This window comes from Falco peregrinus, chromosome 3 (genome assembly GCF_023634155.1).
Source record: "Falco peregrinus isolate bFalPer1 chromosome 3, bFalPer1.pri, whole genome shotgun sequence".
Taxonomy (NCBI): Eukaryota; Metazoa; Chordata; class Aves; order Falconiformes; family Falconidae; genus Falco; species Falco peregrinus.
The window spans coordinates 113,317,441-113,337,608 of record NC_073723.1 but is presented as its reverse complement, the minus strand read 5'-3'; the positions used below and the strand labels follow the sequence as shown (position 1 = coordinate 113,337,608).

Here is a 20,168-nt window from a genome sequence, read left to right as displayed (position 1 = left end):
TTAAGCAGTATTTTCTTTAATTGGGTGTTTATATTCAGACACCTTTCCTGTAAGACACTGCTTACATGGGCATTATTTTACTGGAAGACAGTGGGCACAGGATGGAATTAGCCATATATAGTTGTGTAAACGAGGGTCTCTATTCAAACTTGGTGTGGCTTAAAGCTGTAAAACACTCCTCGTGCTCTAAAGAAAAACTCAACAAATGCCATCCTAGTCAATTGAAGACACTAAACAATCAATATTATGGAAGCATAACAGAAAATGTCCTCAGTAGAAAGTCACATGAAGTTCCCAATTTATCAAATGTTGTAAGCACGTGTTTAAACCAGCCCCTATTCAGGACAGTACTCGAGTGCATGCCTAACATTTAAGTGTGTGCTTAAGCCCCATTGACTTCAGAAAGCTCACCTGACTTCAAGTTAAACATACGCTGAAGTCTATCCCAGCAAAGCATTTAAGCATGTGATTAAGGCCTTGTGACTTCAGCTTGGGGTCTTAAACTGTTGGGATAGGGCAGGAGGCAAGACCTGAGTTTTCAGAACAGAAAAGCTTTCCCCTAGGTTTGTCCTATTATTCTGTTTGTAACTACCGCACATTCTCATGGCACTGGTCTAGGCCACAATTCTGATGAAACAAGCACGTATCAAACCCTCTAATCTGAAGAATGATCAGGGTAAGACCTGAACAATCTGGTATGTCCGTGTCTAAAAACAGTAAGTGCGTCAGAGTGGCATCTATGCAGCAACTCCAACTCTGGTTACACTGCTGTTGAAGCCTGGCTGGCTCTTGCAACAAAGCTCCCAGCCTGTGCCACAGACCGATGCCACCAGGGAAGGAGATGGAGAACCAGGGGTGTTAAGTCTAGATATGTGACATTAAAGTTTAATTACTTTAGAAATTGATTATGGAGGAAATTAACCCAGTGTTAAAAGGCAAATGTGTCACTGAAAAGTCTGACTTCAAGGGAGTGACAGATCAGATCTGAGTAGAGGCAGTGCAGTGGCATCGCAGAGAGGTTCCCTGAATCTCAGAGAATGGGACTAGTTTGAACAAGTGAAGTCCAAGACTGAGGGCAAACCTGAAGACCTGCTTTGCCTCACTGCATGCACAAGGCTTATGAATGCAGAGAATGGTGCTTCCCTTCACCCTTCCTCACACCTGGCTGGGCGAGCGCAGCGAGGACAGGGCACAGACTTTTCAAAGAGGTGCCTGGATCAGAAGCGAGCAGGAGAAGCTATGAATGTCACCCCTTTGCTTCAAGACAGCCCCCCACTCTCTAACAAGGAAGTGCTGGGCTGCCTGAACTCGAGAATCCTTTCAGTCCACCCCAAAAAGGACAACACAGCTCAAACAACGGCTCTTCATTTGCCTTGTGCTCCCATCCCTTCCCCAGTCCAGCTGTTACCTGCATGCAGTGGTAGTGTGTGCTTTTCCCATTCAGGTGGCAGCCATGATAGTACACACTACAGTCATCCAAGGGGCTGAAGCGCATGAAGCCGTGCTGGAGGGAATTATCACGTTTCTTGTGCATGTTGTAATGCCGAATCACATCCTGTTTACTAGTGAATCTCTGGGGAGATACAGAGACAGACAGTGAGACACAAGTGATGGGAGTGGGTGAGCAATCCTGGGAGCACAGAGGTTTTTGTTGTTGTTAATCAAGTTATGGTACCAGGAGTTTAAAGCTCAGCGCTAATCACCCCAAGAGTCAGATTAAAGGGGAACTGTGTGCATGTATCTTCTTGGTAAAGGGAAAGTATCTATGCATGAAAAGTGGTAAACATGTCACTGGGGTGGTGTCCAGAATACATTCCCTGCAGCTTTAAGGCTGCAATTCTTCTAACGTAATTTTAGCTGCTACTATCTCAAGAACTGCTATAGTTAGAAAGCAAACCAGTGAACGAACTGGCCTACAAGAGAGTAATCCAAGCTTCCAAATCACTCACTGTAGTGGTTAGCAAGACACAGGCTGCCACGTTCATGTCAGACTAGAAACTGGGAAGAACACTCTACTCTCTTACAGTATCTTCCCATTGTAAGTCTTCTGCCTCCCCTACAAGTTAGGATGGCTTTGTTAGGGAAACAGGGACACAGAACTTGCTTCCAGTCACAGAAAAAGATGGTAGCAGAGCTCAGAGCTCAATCTGTATGACCAGAACATCCTTTTCATCCTCTACCTACTTGAAGTAATGAAGGGGTACCCCACTGTCAGAGCAGGCTAAGTGCCTTTAAAATGAAGCTTTTCATTTCTATTTCCCACAGACATCAATATTTAACAGTGAAGGTGGGAAAGTAAATCTGATTTTTTAAAAAAAGAAATCAATATCCATTTATTTTGAGGAGTAATTGAAAAGGCCTGTATTCTAATGTTTAACAACTTTTCTAGTCTCCCTCACAGGAAACAAATGATTATCGCTTCCACTCTTTCCTCCTATAATATCAATCCTGATCAATCCTGTTGGTATTGGCACAGGAATATATGGATATAGATTTCAACAGGAATCCCTTGGAGGCTGGAGGTATGATTTCCCAGGGCGTACATCCAGGATTGCTATTGCCAATCATCGTTAATTTGTGCCCACTTATTACAGAGCGTTACTTATTCTAAAATATATCTCAGCCATAAAATAATTTGCATTTTAAAAAGCAGCCTAAATCCTTATTCCCTGCGAGACCAGACAGCTCCTTTGCAAGCAGCTTCCAGACTCCTTAGGAAATAATCATGAGGCCAATCATAATAATAGGTTTTTCTGTCTTTCCATCCTTTGTGTCTCTCTCTTTCTGATGCAGAGATTCCCATGTCACAGTTGGGACAGACTCGTCTCAATCACCAAACGCTGAGCGAGGAGGACCACTACATACATCCTAGAGACAAACTCTCCTTTGATCAACAGAAACCCACAGTCAAGCTCAGCAGATCCAGATCAACTTCCTATGCTGTGGTCAGACATTCCTTTGAGACCCAAAGGTCTCCTGGGGCAGGGCTGGAAGTTGTGTCTGATGCACAGTAAGAGTCAAACTCTGGGGCTCACACACATGCAGCCTGACCACAGAAATGGCAGTGTCAAACTCACAGACCTGGGAAGAGGGTAAACAAACACAGCACGTGACTCGGCTGGCTTGACGCTGCTACCCTGGCAATTCTCCCAGTAATTACAGCATCGCACATGCTCCTGCCCCCATGCTTTCCCCACAAATCCCGGACTGCTGCTGGTCTTACTGGGTGTTTTGTTGCAGTTACTGCTGCTCCAATGTCACTGGGGCAGCAGGAGGGAAAGAGACAGACTAACAGATCAGCATTCCCTGGTTTCGGGCACAATTTGTAACACAGCAGAATTTATTCTCTTGGTTTCACTGATATAAATGTGGAGTAGTTCTAACTGACTCGAGCTGATCTATATTCTGCTCTTTGTTACAGTGGTCTGGGTTTGGTTAAGTACTGTTAGAATGGGTTAAACGGGAACAAAATAGGGTTCTAGTAAGTTCAAAATATATCTTGCCCTTTTTCAGAACAGAAAAGCGAAGAGGCATGTGTATACGTGGGGGAGGAAAGCAGAGGACAACAGCCATCTCCCCCCGCTTTACATTCAGGTAGCTGTGCTGGTAACTTTTTACCATTCTTTTACCTGGTAGTTGCACTCTGGGTCAAGGCAGTGGTAATGTTCTCTGTACTGGTATGCACAGTGTATATGTCCACAGTGCTGACTGCCAGAGAACCTGCAAACATGGGAGGAGGACAGAAAAAAGAAAAGGAGAAAGAATAAAACAGTGTCCTGACAATAGTGCCTGTAAGCAAGGTACAAATAAAGTAAGTCCCATTCCTGCTTTCACCCCACATGTTTATGGCATTAAACCCCACCTCCTTTATCCCCTCCAAGGATGGTGACCCTCCTGCCTTTCTCTTCTTATTTGTCACTACTTAAAGGTGCTTCTTGAGCAGGATCATTTGGGTCTTGTACATCCCTAATCTGTCTGTCTTTCCCTTTGAAATGCATCTCAATTACCTAAGTTGCTTACTTGAGGAAGAGTAAGAAAGGAGGGATCCTTGAATTAAACATCATACAGTTCTGAAATTCTCATGTGTGAGTTTAGATACCACAGCAGTGACTTTCAGAAATCTCCCATGCCAGAAGGAGACAAATAAACATCGGTCAAATGCGGGTTCCAAATTTTAGCTATACACTTGTCTAGCAGGACCTCAGAAGAGCTCAGGTATTCACTTGTTTATACAAGTTAGGTCTCGAGGCTTTTTTTTAATCACAGCATGGTGTCACACTACAGGGAAGATTGTAAACCAGTGGATTACATGGAAAGCCACACAGAGATGATGGTCATGGCAAGATGACATAGGAATTTTCAATAAGATGGACTGATCAATGGAAAGATAGGTGAGATGGATCAACAGGAACAGAACAAAGCATTACAGGCAGACCACCTCAACCCTGTGCGTGCATCTTCTCCCATGCATGACAGCCCTGCTAATCTTCATTTTCCATGTGGATACAGGATTTGCTCACAACAAAAAATAATGCAATGCAAAAGAACAGGGTTTTCAGCCTGCCTTTGAGTGCAATTAAGAGTAGGACACAAGAAGCAACAGCCAACAACATGCACCCAACCCATTTCTGCAGGCCACTACCAAGTATTCCACACAGCAAATCTGGAAACTCCTGATATGCAGGGTGGAAAAAACCCCCAGAATAGCAGAAATGCCATATGATATCTACATACAAACAGACTGTATATAGAATGTATTGACTGAGAGACTCATCAGTAATTGGCAAAAAGAGACGATCCAGTAACGGGCTGATCAGTGCAATGAATTCTCTGATGTATACTTTACAGGACCCTGGAAGTGCTTGAAAGGGAAAAGCAGTGGAGAGAAGGGGACTCAGAGGGGAAACATTCAAAGATAAAGTACCATCTGCTCAAAGGTTCCTCAAAGGTTCCTCACGTCACTTAGTGCTAAACACAGCAGGAGTGCATATGATAAAGGGCATGGGAAAGAAAGAAGGGCGGGCAACGGGTAAAAAAGAAAAATTAGAGGAGTGAGGGTGTCCCACCACAACCAAGGATCGGAGCAGGAGCAGGGAAGATTATGGATCACCATAAGGTGAGGTAACACTAAGCTACAGGATAGAAAAAGTTAGGATGAAAAGCAGTACTAAATAAGGCATTTCTGAAGCACAGTAAGGAAGAGGAGGTCAACTGTGGAGACAGCAGGGACTCCAGGAGATGGAAAGGGGACTTAATTGACAGACAAGGTAGACATTGCTAAAAAATTAAGTGACTTCTTTGCCTCAGCATTCACAAAGGGAGACAGGGACAGATGCCAGGAGCAGACATGCCTTTCCCTGGGGAAGGAGAAGAAATACTGCAGGAAATCAGGATCACGTCAGAACAGGTGATTGAGAAACTGGAACAAACCTCAGCAGTGGAGAAGAAACAAACCACAAGGCAAACAGCAAAGCTGGCTGCACAAACAAAGGTGTGGAACTGCAAGCAGAGGAAGCGATTCCTGCTAAACACCTGAGCAACTGTGAGGCTAGTACAGGGCAGCAGCCTGAGTCACTGTGACATTAACCAGGTACACGCAGCTCATCAGTAGATAGAACCAACTGGTCCTGCTAGTCCCAGGCTTTCTGGCAGCAGAACCACCAGCAGCTTTAAAGGAAAAAAATACTGCTCTGTGGAAAGCTTCTTCCCTATTCCACTGATGAGATGGTGGGGAGAGAGAGAGCAAAGGGCTGTGCAGGGCTGGAGAACTGTGGAGTGCAGACTAGGCAGAGAGAAGAGGAAGATAAAGACCTTGCTGAAAAATACACACCTTTGAAGCAAAGCAGTCCAAAATATTATCAAAAGTGAGGATGCAAAATGACCAGAGATGCCCACTGCAGTAGAAGAAGGGCCAGAGGCTGAAGAGACCATGCCTGCATGGGATGAGTTACTTGAAGCATCCTAGCAGGAGTAGCTCACAGACTCAGCTTTAAAAGCAATAGCTAAACAAGCACTCTAGCACCTCAAACTCCTACCTTCCCTTCCACGTGCCACAGAAAGGTGTGTGTGTGGGGTGTCTACAGTGCAGGAAAGGAGAGGCAAGTGTTCCACCAGAGTGTGTGCTTGGGGAAGGAGGGAAGCGGCAAACACAGCACAAAGGAGAAATTCTGCTCTTTCAGTCTGTAAGGTTAGGCTCCTAAAGGGTTATATTTATCCTGTGTTTCTTCTGACACTTGAAACAGTTCAAAGCTATTAATTTTTAAAGCACAGCATCTGTTTAGCTTTTTCATAACAGCGAAAGCTTACACACCACACACTTACTTACACACATACACACGCGCACATTTACATGCACATACTCTAAGGTACATCAACACCCCTCTTAATTTACATGAATGTACCCACAATTTCCATGCACACAAACAGACACAAACACACGCACCTGAAACAAGCAAACTCACAGACTGTTTAATCACACTGATATGCAAATGCAGACTCCTAAATTGTCCACATTTAGGCACATAGATTCATTTTCACAAGAACAACCCACTCCCCCTTCCTTTACTTTAATCTGTTCACTTTTTTTTTTTTTTGGCCAGAAAGAACTAGTCTTGATCTGGCAAGAGTTGATAAATAAATAATAATAAAAATAATAAATAAAGAAGTCAGCATGCTTAAAGAGTGTTTACAGACTCATTACCCTGTAACGATGATGTGAAAGAAGGAAGAAAAAAAACAACCCACCCCAATTACAAGGGGGGAGGAAACCCACACAGAAATAAATATTTAAGTAAGTGCTGCCAGAAGCACCATCTGCTGAGGCACTAATAATAATAATAATAATTTTTTCTGTGGTCTTTTTTTTTTTTAATTATAAATATACGGGGGGTGGGGGGAAACAACCCAACCCAAACTAGCCAAGTAAGAGGTTTTGTTTTGTTGTGTGAGAGAATGGATTATCCCTGGGTAGCTTTTGGCAGTGGCTTTGGCAAACTCATTAAGCTAATTATGCAGTACAGACATAAGAGTGTCGTGTCTCTCTCCCCCCACCACCCCTTGATTTTAAGGCTTTAGACTGTTTTTAAAATTGTGTGTAAACTGAAGGGAAGTGGCTGTGCTGCCAACGGGCGGCTTGCGGAGCTTTTTAAGCAGGATGTGGTGTCCCTTAGCTATCTCACAAGCCTCCCTCAGTTACCTGCCTGACCCAGGGGAAGGGGCTTGCAGAGCGCTACAAAGAGTGGATGTGGGTGAAGTGTTTATGCAGTTCTCTGCTTGAGAGGGGAACTGGGGACGGAAAGGGTGGCATCTCCTCTCTCTGCAAACTCTACAATTCCTGCAAACTCAGCAGTAAAAGGATGCTGCCCCTCCTGACCCGTGCAAAGATGGGCTCGAACCCCTGCCTTCACTCCTGTACCCTCCCAGGAAGCAGTGAGTTGCCACCTGCACCAGAGGCATTGCTGCCTGAGGAGCTGCATGTGGTGGTGCAGCTGTCCTCTCTTCCCATGTGGTCTTCTGCCTCCTTCTCCTACATGAGGATTTGAGCAAAAGGGAGGAAAGAAATCACCTCTCGCTCCACTCTCTAACTCAGGAGAGCACTGTTCCCACACTTTTTCCTTGCTGATGTGCCAAGATCTTCCCTTGCACCTTCCTAGCAGCTGACTGCCTCCCACAGGGAGGCTCTCTGTAGACTCTGGCAAGGTGGGAAGGCACAGTACACATTTCCCCGCCCTCTTGTTAGTAAGTGCCCAAGTGCTGGTGGGAACAAACCCTTCAGTTCTGTCTCTGGAGAGAAGTGTTTGCTTGCTTCCCTGTCTGGTGTCTTTCTGTATACATGGGGCTTTCGTAGTGAGCTTTCTCATTAGTGCAGATGAAGGATTCAACAGGCTAGGGGCAAAGGCCCTACCATGAGCTATAGAACAGGCAGGTGTTATGCACTGATCTCCTCTGCTCCTCTGGCTCTCATGGCATTACTGACTGTCTCACCACAACAGCCTTGGGCTCCCTCTCAGCGTAACTCATTCCTGACCCAAGCTTGCCCACAGCTGCGATAAGATGCCCTAATCTGCACCTTATTCAGTGAGAGTTTCTGCAAAATTTTCTAGGATATTTTCTAGGATTGATGCCAAGACCTGCCTAAACTTGAGTGAGTTGTGAATTCTCCAGCCTAATTCTCAGAGGTGAGATGTTCTTTGCTTGCCTCCTGCAGGCACTGAATATGGTAGGGGGAAAAGGCTGGTGACAGCACAGCAATGGACAGAAAGGACAGTCCAGAGACAGCACACCCATTTAAATCCTGGGCTTCTGCAGTGAAATATTTTTCCACTATTTGTCACAAAATCTCACAGCTCTGGGGACCCGAGCATGCTCTTGGCATGCTTGTATACCACTCTCAGCTACCGCTCTCCCAAGCAAGGGAACAGAGCGAACAGAGCAAGTACAGATGCCAGAGGGAAATGGAAGTGCCAATGACTGGTTTAAACACTTGATCCAGATGGGCAAGACCTCATCTCTCCCACCACCACTCCACCCTCTTACTTCCAGCCCTCTCCCCAAGAAAGTCAAGAGTTTTGCCTACCTGGCAATATACTTCTGGTAAATATTTACGTCTTCGCTGACAGCTGGTTTGTCAGTGGGTAATCCATTCCTAATAAGAAACACACACGGCAGAGCTGGTTAGCAGGCAGGAACAGGGCACAGTCTAAGCTCCTCATTTCTCTCACATACCACTGACACATCGGGAGAGAGGGTCCAGCGAGGAGTACCCAGCAAAGACACCCATAGGTTTAACCTCGCTCCCCCTTTCCCTTCAAATCCGGTACCTTCATTTCCTAGGGAACCATACAGTCTGCCTACCACCCTGCCTGCACATTCCCTCTTTGCAGGACTCAGTTCAGTTTGCTGGAGACACTGAGAAGACCAACCATGAAAACCTGTTTCCACAGAAAAAAACTGAATACCCGTTTACAAACAAGTGATGGCCACATGAAAACAAACACCTCCCTGAAGCACCTTGCAACACTGCCCTTATGGGCATGGAAAGGCCTTCAAGACACATCTGCCCCAGGCTCAGTTGTGCTTCAGCTGCACTGTGAGCTACTGCACATTTCCTATGGCCAGCAGGTGCAGCGTGCTGCTACCTGGTACTGGGGTACTGGCAGCAATGCTACAGCCCCCTAGGTGGGGCTTTAATTGCCTCTGCTTTCACACAGATAGCCTAACTCCGATAGACAGGTGGCCCAGCAAAGGTATTTATGTATTTTAATCAATGACAAAATCAACCCAACTGCACGCAACTGTCACATAAGCCTGGGTTACTTAACATCATTAGCAAGCAGATGAAAATTACATACTCGGTGAGTTCAGCAAGAGGAAGAAGAGACAGAGGACCAGACTCCAGCCTAAGAGACAGTGGCATAACACCACAGCCCCAGACAGGCTGCATGCAGCCTTCCTTCTCAGCTTTGCCCACACTCAACCTCCACTCCTCCTCGTGACAGCTCTGTAGCCTGGTTTCAACAATGACACCTTCGCACAGAGTTCACTCGAAGTAGGTAGATTAGTTCAGGTCGGGTTAATAGCATTAGGCGTTAGAGAGTCTAAACCCATGGCTAGAGTATACATGCCTATGTGTGAGAGTAAGGGGTAATTCCTGCCAGGTTATTTGGTCCCAATGGGGACTGTGAATGGAAAGCCAGGTCCCAGATACCACAGTTAGCGCTTCCTCCACCAGCACAATTAATGGGCTGCTTTCTTTTATCGTGAAAGCCTGTACCTAAGTAAGCAGCCTAAAGGAGAAGGGACCAGAGCCCCTCCTGTACTCCAACATGTGATTGGGACACTGCGAACTGGCAGGTTGAAGGCCCTGGTCACCCCCATTCCTGTTGCAGCCCCATGACGATGCCCCAGCTAAGGAAGTCCTGTGGCTAGAGGAGGGATCACCACAGTGCTACAAACCCACATCTGCAAGTGGCAGGAAATGAACAAGAGAAAGGAAATCAAACTGGGATCCAAGTGCAACACTAAAGCAGGTAAGAAGAGGCTCACAGCCCCCCCAAGCACAGCTGTAGGCTGGCCGCTGAACTCCAGGCAGCTCAGTGTTCTGCAGACTCTTCAGGCACAGAGTCCCTGGCCAAGTCACCCATCACAACAAGGCACTGTGCCTACAGGAATATTTACAACACAGTGTTTTTTAGTAATAGGAGTCCCTGCCTGCCATCTGGAGCACATACAGGGTGCACCCTGACTGGGGGCCAGATGCAAATGTTAATAATCCTCTGCCCTTTCTCATACACCTTAACCATAGAGCTCCTAAATCTGTCGTCCAGCAGTTGGGAAATGACGGCTCCACATGGAAGACAGGCAGGGAAACACAGAAAGTGGGGGATGCAGACTCGCCTGAGACGGCAAAGAGCATTTGAGTGACAATTCAGCCCCAAGCCTCCTAGGTCTGCATATTAAACACAAAACAGCCTTCCTCCTTACCAGGGGGCAAAGTAGTAGGGTGCATGTGATGATATTTCCCACAGAAGTGCAGGACAGAGGTCCTAGACTTGCTAGAAATTACTCCACAGGATTCACAGCTCACAACAGCCCCAGGTCCACAGGGAGAAACAAGTAAATCCAAACCATGACAAGCAAGCAGAGAAGTCCCTGCCTTCCTCCCTGTTTGCAGCCTCATGTCCACATGTAGCTTTTCCACAGCTATCACCTTTGGAAGCCACATTAAAAAGTAACCCAAGGTTTGGCAAGGCCTTCAGATATCTCCATTCAGTCAATGGCATCACTGAAGAGACTGCCAGCAATGTATTTGTGGGAGGTTATAAGTGGTAACTGGGCTAATGAGTTTGCCCAGTCTGAGGGGTAATTGAATCACCTCTATTTGTGTAAAGAACAAGCAAATTAAGAAGACCCAGGCCTGGCCCCACAGAAGTATGTGTATGCCTAACTCCTATGAAAATTGATGGGAAAGTCTTCTGAGTTCTGGGACAAACAAGAAGCCCCATCTTGCTAACAGGAAAGTCAGAAGAGTTTCACCATTGAGTTAAATGGAAGCAAGGATTAGGTTCCCCTACAGACACAGCTGGACGCCTGGGGAACCAGAAGAAAGAGAAAGTAGCGTGGCCACAACCTTGTCCCTTAGAGTGCTGACAGCACCCTGTTGCCTCACCTTTCATTTTAACATACAAACCCAAGAGCTAGTAGGCTCTACGCTCATGGCTATGACTGCTGATGGCAGGCCACATCCTTAGGGCAAATAAGATAGAGGTGCAGGGTGCAACAAAGGAGCCGACACTCCAACAGAGAAAGCAAAAAGAAACATCACATGAACAGCACAGTATTTATCACCACACAAACTGGAATTGCCCACTGATTCACACACAGACTTTAGGTACAATCCCCCATTAATACAAAGGTAAGAAAAGTGGAAGGACGCTTACTTTACTGTAGAGACTGTTCCAGTTGTGATGGAGTCTGTCTTGGAGAAAGTTGATTTCAGGTACTCAGGAGTGTTGAATGGCAATGAGACGGACTGCTCTGGCCCAGCTACGGGAGTGCTGCTGGGGGTACTGGCGAGAGGAGCCGGGGCCAGGCTGGGTGTTGGAGCTTTAACTGGAGTAAGCTTCTGAATGTTCCTCACATCATACTTGGAAGGTCGGCCTACCTTGCCTGTCTTGAAGGCAATGGCTCCTCCCATATCTGGGCTTCCTTCTCCAGGCTTGAAAAGGTGCAAGTACTTGACGTTTTCTAGGTCATACTTGGAGGCCTTCTTGTAAGTGTTGCCATTTTGTGGCCTGATGCTCTCACCCGTCTTCAGCTTCTGAATGAAGAAGTCATATTTGGAGGCCCGTGACATCAGGCCCTGCATCTGGGAACTGCTGGGAGAGGGCAGCGGCAGGATGGTGGCTTTGGTCTCCGTCAGCATGGAGGCATCTGGACCTGGCACCCGAATGGGCTGTGCCAGCACTGAGGAAGTTTCTTTGCCCAGCTTGGAGCCCAACTCCTCAGATTTAGCCAAATGCATGGGCCAAGAGAGCTGCTCTCCAGCTTTCAGTTTGCGGATGTACTCCTCATACTTGGAGAAGCGGGCTCGTTTGCTCATGGCATCTTCACCAGGGAGAGAGGCAGCGGTCGCAGTGGCCTCTGAGGTAGCAGCATTCAGCTTGTCAAAGCTGATCTTGCGGGCCAGCTCATCCCGCATGTTCTGGTCGTCATAGCCAAACATGCCCAAGAACTCATTCATGGTGGTGGCGGCATAATCTCGCAGCGATGAAGCTTCCCCTACAGAGAACCAAAGTGAGAGAGTCACGCAAGGCGTTGATTTTTCTTCTCCTCCCATACCAGCACGAGTAGCGGGGAGGGGGAGGTAAGGGGAGAGGGGAACATGATCTACTGACGTTTGGCTCACTTGTTAGGTTTTACGACTCTTAAATTAATTTGTTTTAAAAAAAAAAAAGTAATTAATACCGGGGTAAAATAAAAAGAGTTCATCAATGCCAGGAAAATCAATTTCCTAAATGTTCTAGCCGATGGCTTTTCAGTACATTAAACAAAGTTTCATAAATGTCTCTGCACTCTTGCCTTGGCCTAATATGAAGAAAAAGTAATTTTACTGGAAGCGAAACCAATGCCAATATGCCGAGGTTTGTACAGTTCTGTCCTTGTGTATGTTTGTATATGGAAGGAGGTGCACAGAGGATAGACAGCAAGCAGTGTGTCTGCGTGCACAAGGAGGGGCAGAAACACGCAAGGTATGCCACGTGTGCTGGTGAACAACCCAGCTGAGAGCAGGCAGGACAGCATGGTGTGAAATGGGTAAGGGAGACAGGGCAAGACGATGTACGGGGTGGAGCAGGGGGAGGGCAGAATGGGAAATGCAGAGTAGAGCAGGAAAGCAGCAGAGGTGGAGATGAATTAAGATGGGGGAAGAGCAGCAAAGGCTACATGTATGAGCAGCTTGGCAGTGAGGAGAGGAGGGGAAGATGTGGAGAAAAGAAGGCAAGACAAAGGAGAGTTCCCCATAGGTGTTGCGGTCCTCTTCCCTGTCAATCTTGCAAGAGTTCTTTTCACCCAGCTTGCTCCCTTCCTTCTCAACCCCAATGACCAGAGAGCTACTACTCTTCACGTGAAAAGGGGCCACAGTTCAGTGAAGGCTGCAGAAACCCACAGACAGCCTCCTGAGCAGCCCGGAACAGCTTCCAGTAAGACCACAAAAGGGAAAAGTCCACAGAGGTGCAAAATAGGTCAGGAACAGCCTTCTCTTCCTCAGGATTTGGACTGAGGACAGAAGGAGCTGTTGTCCTGATGTGGTCTCTGGAGTGTGGGATGGGGAAGGGGCAAGGAAGGGGTTAGTCTACCTGAGCATAGGAAAAATAAGGGAGGAAAAATGCGCAAAAGCTGTCTTTCCTTGGGTCTCTCCCTCCCTTCCTCAGGCAGTTTCACAGGCCACCAGGAGGGGAAGAACACACATCTGGAGGTCACCCAATATCAGTGTAAAGGAGGAAATAAAGATTGCTCTGATGTGCCGGCTTGGACTCATTTAGGCTTCAGCCTGACACAGCGCTGCTCCTCCTCTCCCTCTTGCTTTCTCCTGCAGAGTAAAGATTTATTGTGTGCAGGAGTCCTTCAAACCTCCCTCGTCATCTTTTCCAATCACTCACTCTAGCTCTCACGGGCAAGCACGCTCATTCACAGGGAGCCAGCACAGGCAGGTACACTGGCTGCAGAATGGAGGTTCTGGGCACTGGGTCCAGCTCAAACCAAATCAGCACCACCTTGAAACGCAGTGGAAAAGGAAGGCACCAAGACACAGCCACAAAAGAGATCCACAAATCCAAACCATGAAAACTGATCCCTACAATTTGGGGGATCTGACAGCCAACGATGCCATACACACAGGCATGCACAGACAGGAGAGCGCGCCTGCGCACACAAGACCCAGTCAATGAGCAAGGTCGAAGTTCAATAGCCATCAGCTTCCACAAATGTTTCCACTGGACTATATGGAGGAAAAGACTGCCTGCAACGGGCAGTAAATTGCGCAAGGCCATGAAAGTCATACTCCTGTTTCAATATTGCCTGGTATAGCAGTGTTCACCTAGCAGAAGTGCTGCTGCGCTAGCTGCCTGTGTATGCTGTACGTGAGAAAGGCAACGCAAAGAACATGCCTGAAGCCTGCAAGCAGAAGGACAAAGACATACTTGCTAAGCGCTGGGACCTGGTTTAGCCCAAAACGACTTTCCAGTTCTGAGCACTTAGGCCCAGCATCCTGCATGGGATTTTGGGATGCCTGACTTCAGAATAAACACCCTGTTATTTACAGAATGGGTAGCAATGCCTCTGCAGTGTCTGGCTCGGATTGTAGCTCTTTGTAGTACAACCTCATGGGTCAGCATTAATCTTAAAGGATGTTAAATGCAGAATCATGCCCCACAGTGTTCAATAACAAGACTTGTCAGAAGGAAACCACAAGGAAAGGCTGTATTACTCGATCCTCAGAGGTAGGATCATTTAATCTTGCTTCCCCACTTGACCCTCTCCTGCGGCACTTCCAACACCCTACCAAAGCCATCAACTTTATCTTTCACACACAGACATATTAAATAATTTCATCTCGCTTTAAAGCAGTTCTCCTTTTTACCTCTTTTTCTCACTTCTCCACCTCCATTTCAGTGTAACCCAATGACCCAACAAAAGTGATTAAACCCATGAAATCCCTACTGGGTCCAACACTTCCATGTTTCTGTTAAATCTGCTTTCCCTGTTCTGCTTTTCCTCTCTTTTTGGACCTGTAAAACAATCCCCCAGCCTCCTTCACAATGCCCTGACTTCCAAGCACTGCGCAGAAAAATTCTAGCCAGCCTGTGCCAAACTCCAAGAATACCACAGAGAGGACCTGATAGGAAATTTAAGCTATTAAGTGTGATTTTTACTAGCTTTAACAGCTGCCCTGAAAGCCAGCCAACTCCTTTCCTTCTTTATCCTAACCTGCAGCATATGAAAAAAGAGAGGAGACCCTCTTTTTCAACGCCACATCTCCAATCAGTTTTACAAATCTCAGATCAGTTCAAGCACCACAGACAATACAAATCCAGAGAGGAGATGCAAGGAAACCTAGTATTTCCTTGTAATACTGCAGAAAATGGAATGCTGTAGGAGACCACCTCCTTTTTAAACTTCTCTCACCTGCACACCTATCTTGGAAGCACCTTTGGTACCTACCTACCTACCCATGTAGCCAGACCTCAACTGGTGCAAACAATTAGATGCAAAACCCAAGACCATAGGAAAAGGGGAGTTGTCAGACCTCTTTTTGATCTTTACAAAGTCTGAGCTTGAGTTCAGATTTCACTACCCTCGATTTAATCCCCTCACCCCCCAAAACACTTGCGTTCTGCTTTTCCTTTGCTCAAATCTGGTTCCAGATGATTGCAATACCTTCCCTGATCAACAGCTTTGCCAGTGCTGCTCAGTCTTTCCTTATCCACTTTTGAGTTGAAACCCTGGCCAGTTCCCACCACTCGCTGCCTAGCAAGTGCACCTTCACTCATCCCAGTGTGAGCCCGCCGACACATCCCCTAAAGTCAAAGGCAACCCTCCCTTACTTGCCCAGGCACCTAACCAGAAGGCTAGAGGCTCTGGAGGTAGAGGCACCTTATGGAAGGGAGCTGTCTCACCACAAAGATAGTATGAGAACCAGCCAACTCATTTCACATACACTTTCAAACAGCAGTGAAGAAAGAGGTAATTATTATTACCTCATCAACAGAAAACCCTCCTGATACCCACACGCAGACAGAAGTGAAGCAGGACAGCGGCTGGGAAACAAATCCCTGTGAGAAGTGCACAGCCCCGGCAGCCACAGGAAGCATTGTCCCTGGGTCTTCCTCCCCTCCCCTGCACAGCATTTTTCTCTCCTTTTCTAAGTGATAATAAAAGGGCTCCCTCTCCCCTTGCCGCTGCTCTCCATTTGTGGGCATTGCCAAAGAGCAGAGATCTCTGTGTCTCAGAGCAGCTATCGTATCACAAAGGATCCGAAGCTAGCAAAAAAGGGGCTAAAAATAGCCTGCAGCAGCACACTATATATGGAAGGAAAAGCCAAACAGCCCAAATGGAGCGCAAGGTCTGGATACTGGGGGATGGGACATCCCAGCCAGGGCTCTGTCCTTTATTCTGCTTGGGAGGGAAAGCATGTAGACTAGGGGGCTATAGGATAATATGCAAGGAACTGGAACTCACCATGCACATCCTCCCAAGTGGAGTCTCCCCAGGAAATTATGAAGATAAATCCCCCCTTGTTGAAAACGGGGCCAATATTCCCTTCCTAAGAGACACAGCCAGTAGGCTAAGAAAAGGGGAGAACTCTGAAAGCTTGTACAGGGCAAAGCTCCTGGTGACTATTTTAGCTCACTATGTAAGAAACAGGCAGAGTAAGGAACATGGGACTGTATAGGAAAACTTCCTTGGGTATGTGTGCGTCAGCCAGAGATTGTGGAAAGGGATCTCTTCAGAGACTGTCTGGGGAAATCTAAATGCCATATATAAATGTGTGTAGAGAAGTATGGGTCAGTCAGTAGGCAGGAGAGGGTGCACAAATGAATGAAGAAACCTATCTGTATGCCCAGGTCAGCTTCTGACACCATCTCCCAACAGACGCCACCTTTGTGATTCCTGAACACCTTTCCTAGCTGTACCAGAGAGGGAGGCACTTAAGGCAAGACTGAGCACCAACTCATTAGTCCCTTGTTTCCAAGGGGTGGCTCAGAAAAAGAAACAGGGATGCCATACATGTATGTTCTCCATCTTGTTTCAAAGCATGAGGATTAAACAGCATGGACCAAGTCTCTGCAAACTGCTGCCTGATGCATGGCAAGCCTGTCTGACCCTGGAAGGAGACAAAGGTGTCAGGGATTTGGCATTAAGACTACAGGAGGAGATGGAGGACATGAGCAGTAGCTGAAGTCCCATAAAGCAGGCCATGTGTGCACACATCATGACTCCAGGAAGCAGGAACCTTTCTCAGCCCCACAATTAGGATCACTTTCCCCACTGATCAAGAAAGCTAGTTAGAGACAGGATCCGGTTTTCTGTGGGACTCCTGCTTTTTACCCAAGTTTCCAGCTGATCAAAGTAGTACAGGCTCAACTTTAAATGCTGCTGAGCACTGCCAGCTCTGTATCTTCTGTGTCCTCAGAGGGAGCCACTGGTGGTCAGAACCTTCAAAACCAGGTTCCTGCGATGACTCCCCCAAAGCCGCATTGACCAGGACAGGGCTTATTCCTCTCCTTTGATCTGACTGCCTCCTGCTACCTGGAAAAAAATGCTCCTTTTTGGTATAGCCAGTTTCAGATCTCACTGGAATAAATTTCACTTGCACCCAGTAATACGAGGTCTGAGAGGACTCAATGATGAACAGCTTAAAATCAATTTTCTAGAACACTGACATAAAAAGACAGACGAGGAAAAGAACTTTGTCCTCTCCAAAGCAAGGGATGTTTCAGTTTGTGCTTTCCAGGGAAATGTTGCAAACAACATTTACAACAAGGTTCCTGAAACAGACACTCAAGACCTGGCAGCGGGACTGTTTGCAAGTCAAATCCCATGTGGCCATCTATGTAAACCGGACCCCACATGTACGATTACCTGCCTTCAACACAGATGAGTCTTCAGCCCCCCGTGAATGCTTATACATTTTTTGCATAATCCTTTGACAATACAGACTTACAACAGCATTTTACTGAGAACTCCTACCTCAGTGAGAAACCTCAGTTCCTTTTCATTTTCCCCAGTTCGGTAATGTATTTTTTTACATTTCAGTTTTCGTAGCAAATAAAAGCTGCAAGGGGTGTGTGGGGGGTGGGGGGGTGGGGGGGGTGTGATTAAAACAAACTAAAAACAGAGTCCAGGCACAATCACCTTGTGTCTGGGAACGACAAGGGCTTTCCTATCAAAGGAAACTGAAGGTCACACTTTTCCTCATTGATCTTGCAATGTTTGTTAATTACTCTGTCACTGATGTGGCGAAGGATAATTAAACAGCTCTGTTTATATCTTATATGCATAATTATGTGCGCTGCCACTGAACTCGTGAAGACTAGAGAATGTGCCTCTCCAGAAGGGGAACGGACAGACGGAGATGAGTTTCAGCTGCGTTATTAACAGGAGGAGGAAAACATGCGCGCACACAAAAGGAGGAAAGTTTGATGGATTCACAAAGTGCCGAGATCAGGGGAGGGGTGCGTGCAGGTGGAGCGGATTAGGGGGAGATCTTTCAATTACAGATCCAGCCCAGCTGAGTGACAGATCGGGGGAGGGAGCTGCTCTGCCCTAATGGAGAGAATTCAATTTACCCTAAGCTATCACCAAGGCTTAGCACTCATGTTCCCCAAAAATCAATCTCGGGGGCGGGGGGCGAGGACCGGAAAGTGAGAAAAAAAAATCACCTGGGGCTTCTGCAGCTTCTCTCCCCGGACCCGGCTTTTGAAGGGCCGCAGAAACAAGGCGGCAGCTGCCCCCGGGCCCGGCCGCGCTCCCCGCCGCGGGAAAGGCCTCAGGGCCCGAGGAAGCGGCGGCGCTCGGCCGGGAACCGGCAGCTTCCCCGCCCGGCCCTGCTCGGGACACGCTCCCGGCACCGCCCGGCCCGGCTGCCACTAGGGAAGCCGTCGCCTACCTCCTGCCTGCGCCGCGGCCGCGTCTGCCAGATCCTTCGCGCCGGCCGGCCGCGCTGCGCGGGGGCCCGTGCCCTCAGGTGCGGCCGCGAGGCGCCGCGAGCCCCTTCCCGCCCGTGGCCAGCGCGCGGGCCCGGCCCCGAGCGGCTGCAGCGCGGGCGGGGCCGCAACACCGCGCTCTGCCGCTGCTGCCCGCCACGGCGGCCGTGCCCGTGCCCCACGCAGCCCCTGCGCACCCCGCGGGCCGGCTCAGGCGGAGGCCAACGGCGCGGCCCCGGGCACGAAGCGCCAGGCCCCCGCCGGACCCGCGGCCCTGGCTGGCCCCGGGGTGCCAGCAGCGGCGGTGTCTGTCCCACCGCGGGGGCGCGGAGGGCGCGCAGGCCTTACCTGAGGCGGTTCCTGCCCCCAGCTTGGAGCCTGCCTCACCACTGGAGGACCGGTAGGCATCGTCTTTCGAGGCCGGCCCATCCGAATCCCTGTCGTCCAAGAAGGTGCCGTCCTGCGAGCCCCTCAGCGCATCCGCCTCATCCCCGTTATCTTCCTCTTCGCTACAGCCCTTGGGCTGCACCATGTAAACCCCTTCGGGGGGCACCTCCGTACTGTCGGCGCTCTTGCACTCCTTGCCCTCCACTCGCCCCAGCAAGGGCTCCTCGTTGTACTCCCCATTCACCCACTTCTCAATCACCTCCCTCCTCTTGTCCTCCTCAATCTTCTGCACGCGGCTGAGTCCATCTGAAAACTCCGTTCCCAGGTCCTTGGACCCAGGCTGAGGCAGGTCCTTGTTGCTGCTCTCCCGCTGCAGCCCCTTGTCCGCTCGCGCCTGTTCGGCTCCCCCGTGGTCAAAGACGACCTGGCGGCTCAGCTTGGCACAGATTGCATTTAGCTTCAGGCCGCCTTTGCGCTTGGCAGCCATTGTGGGTTTTCCTGAGGCTGCGTCAGTGCATATAGTTCTTTCAGCTAGAAAGAGAGACGGGAAAGAAGCAAAGAAGGGCATTAGTGAGATCAGATAACTGGAACCCAAACAGCAAATGGCTGGTCCCAACCCAACAGGCCTTCAGGCATGGCCAACATCATCCTCTGCAAGGTGGGACTGCTTTCTGTTTCTAAGCTCTGAGTGGAAGCCCAGCCAGGAGAGCCTGGTGAGAGGCACACCAAATCTGCCGGTACCAAAGGATGCCACTGGCCTCAAGAAAGAGCCACATCTTTCTGCTGGGACTGAACCAGGCTCAAAAGGCCCCAGACATTTCACAGGTAAACGTCGTACAGACCAGCCTTTGCTCCTGGCTCAGGCAGCATATGAGGTCTGTTAAAACCTGACTTGCTCTTTCCTTCAGAGTGCAGTACCACCTGTTTTTAGGTCCCCAGCTCCATCCCAGGTGTGTTGGCTGCCAAAACCACACCAGCCAGTAACTGCACCAAAGCACCTGCAGCAGGGAGAACAGCTTGCCAAGCCTAACCCTAGGGACAGTGAGGAATTCACTTAATGGGGTTTGCACATAGTCT

General features: G+C 48.4%; 1 protein-coding gene across 7 annotated transcripts in view; it reads right to left on the bottom strand.

Moving 5' to 3' along the window:
- CASZ1 (castor zinc finger 1) overlaps positions 1-20,168 on the bottom strand; it is a 208,189-nt gene that overhangs the window by 32,467 nt on the left and 155,554 nt on the right. For all 7 annotated transcript variants that reach the window (XM_055798847.1, XM_055798845.1, XM_055798843.1 and 4 more), the window contains 5 exons: positions 19,053-19,622; positions 11,439-12,279; positions 8,576-8,644; positions 3,630-3,720; positions 1,409-1,573 (listed from right to left, as the gene is read on the bottom strand). In XM_055798847.1, coding sequence (XP_055654822.1) covers positions 1,409-1,573; positions 3,630-3,720; positions 8,576-8,644; positions 11,439-12,279; positions 19,053-19,622 — 1,736 coding nt within the window. The remainder of the gene's footprint in view (positions 1-1,408; positions 1,574-3,629; positions 3,721-8,575; positions 8,645-11,438; positions 12,280-19,052; positions 19,623-20,168) is intronic.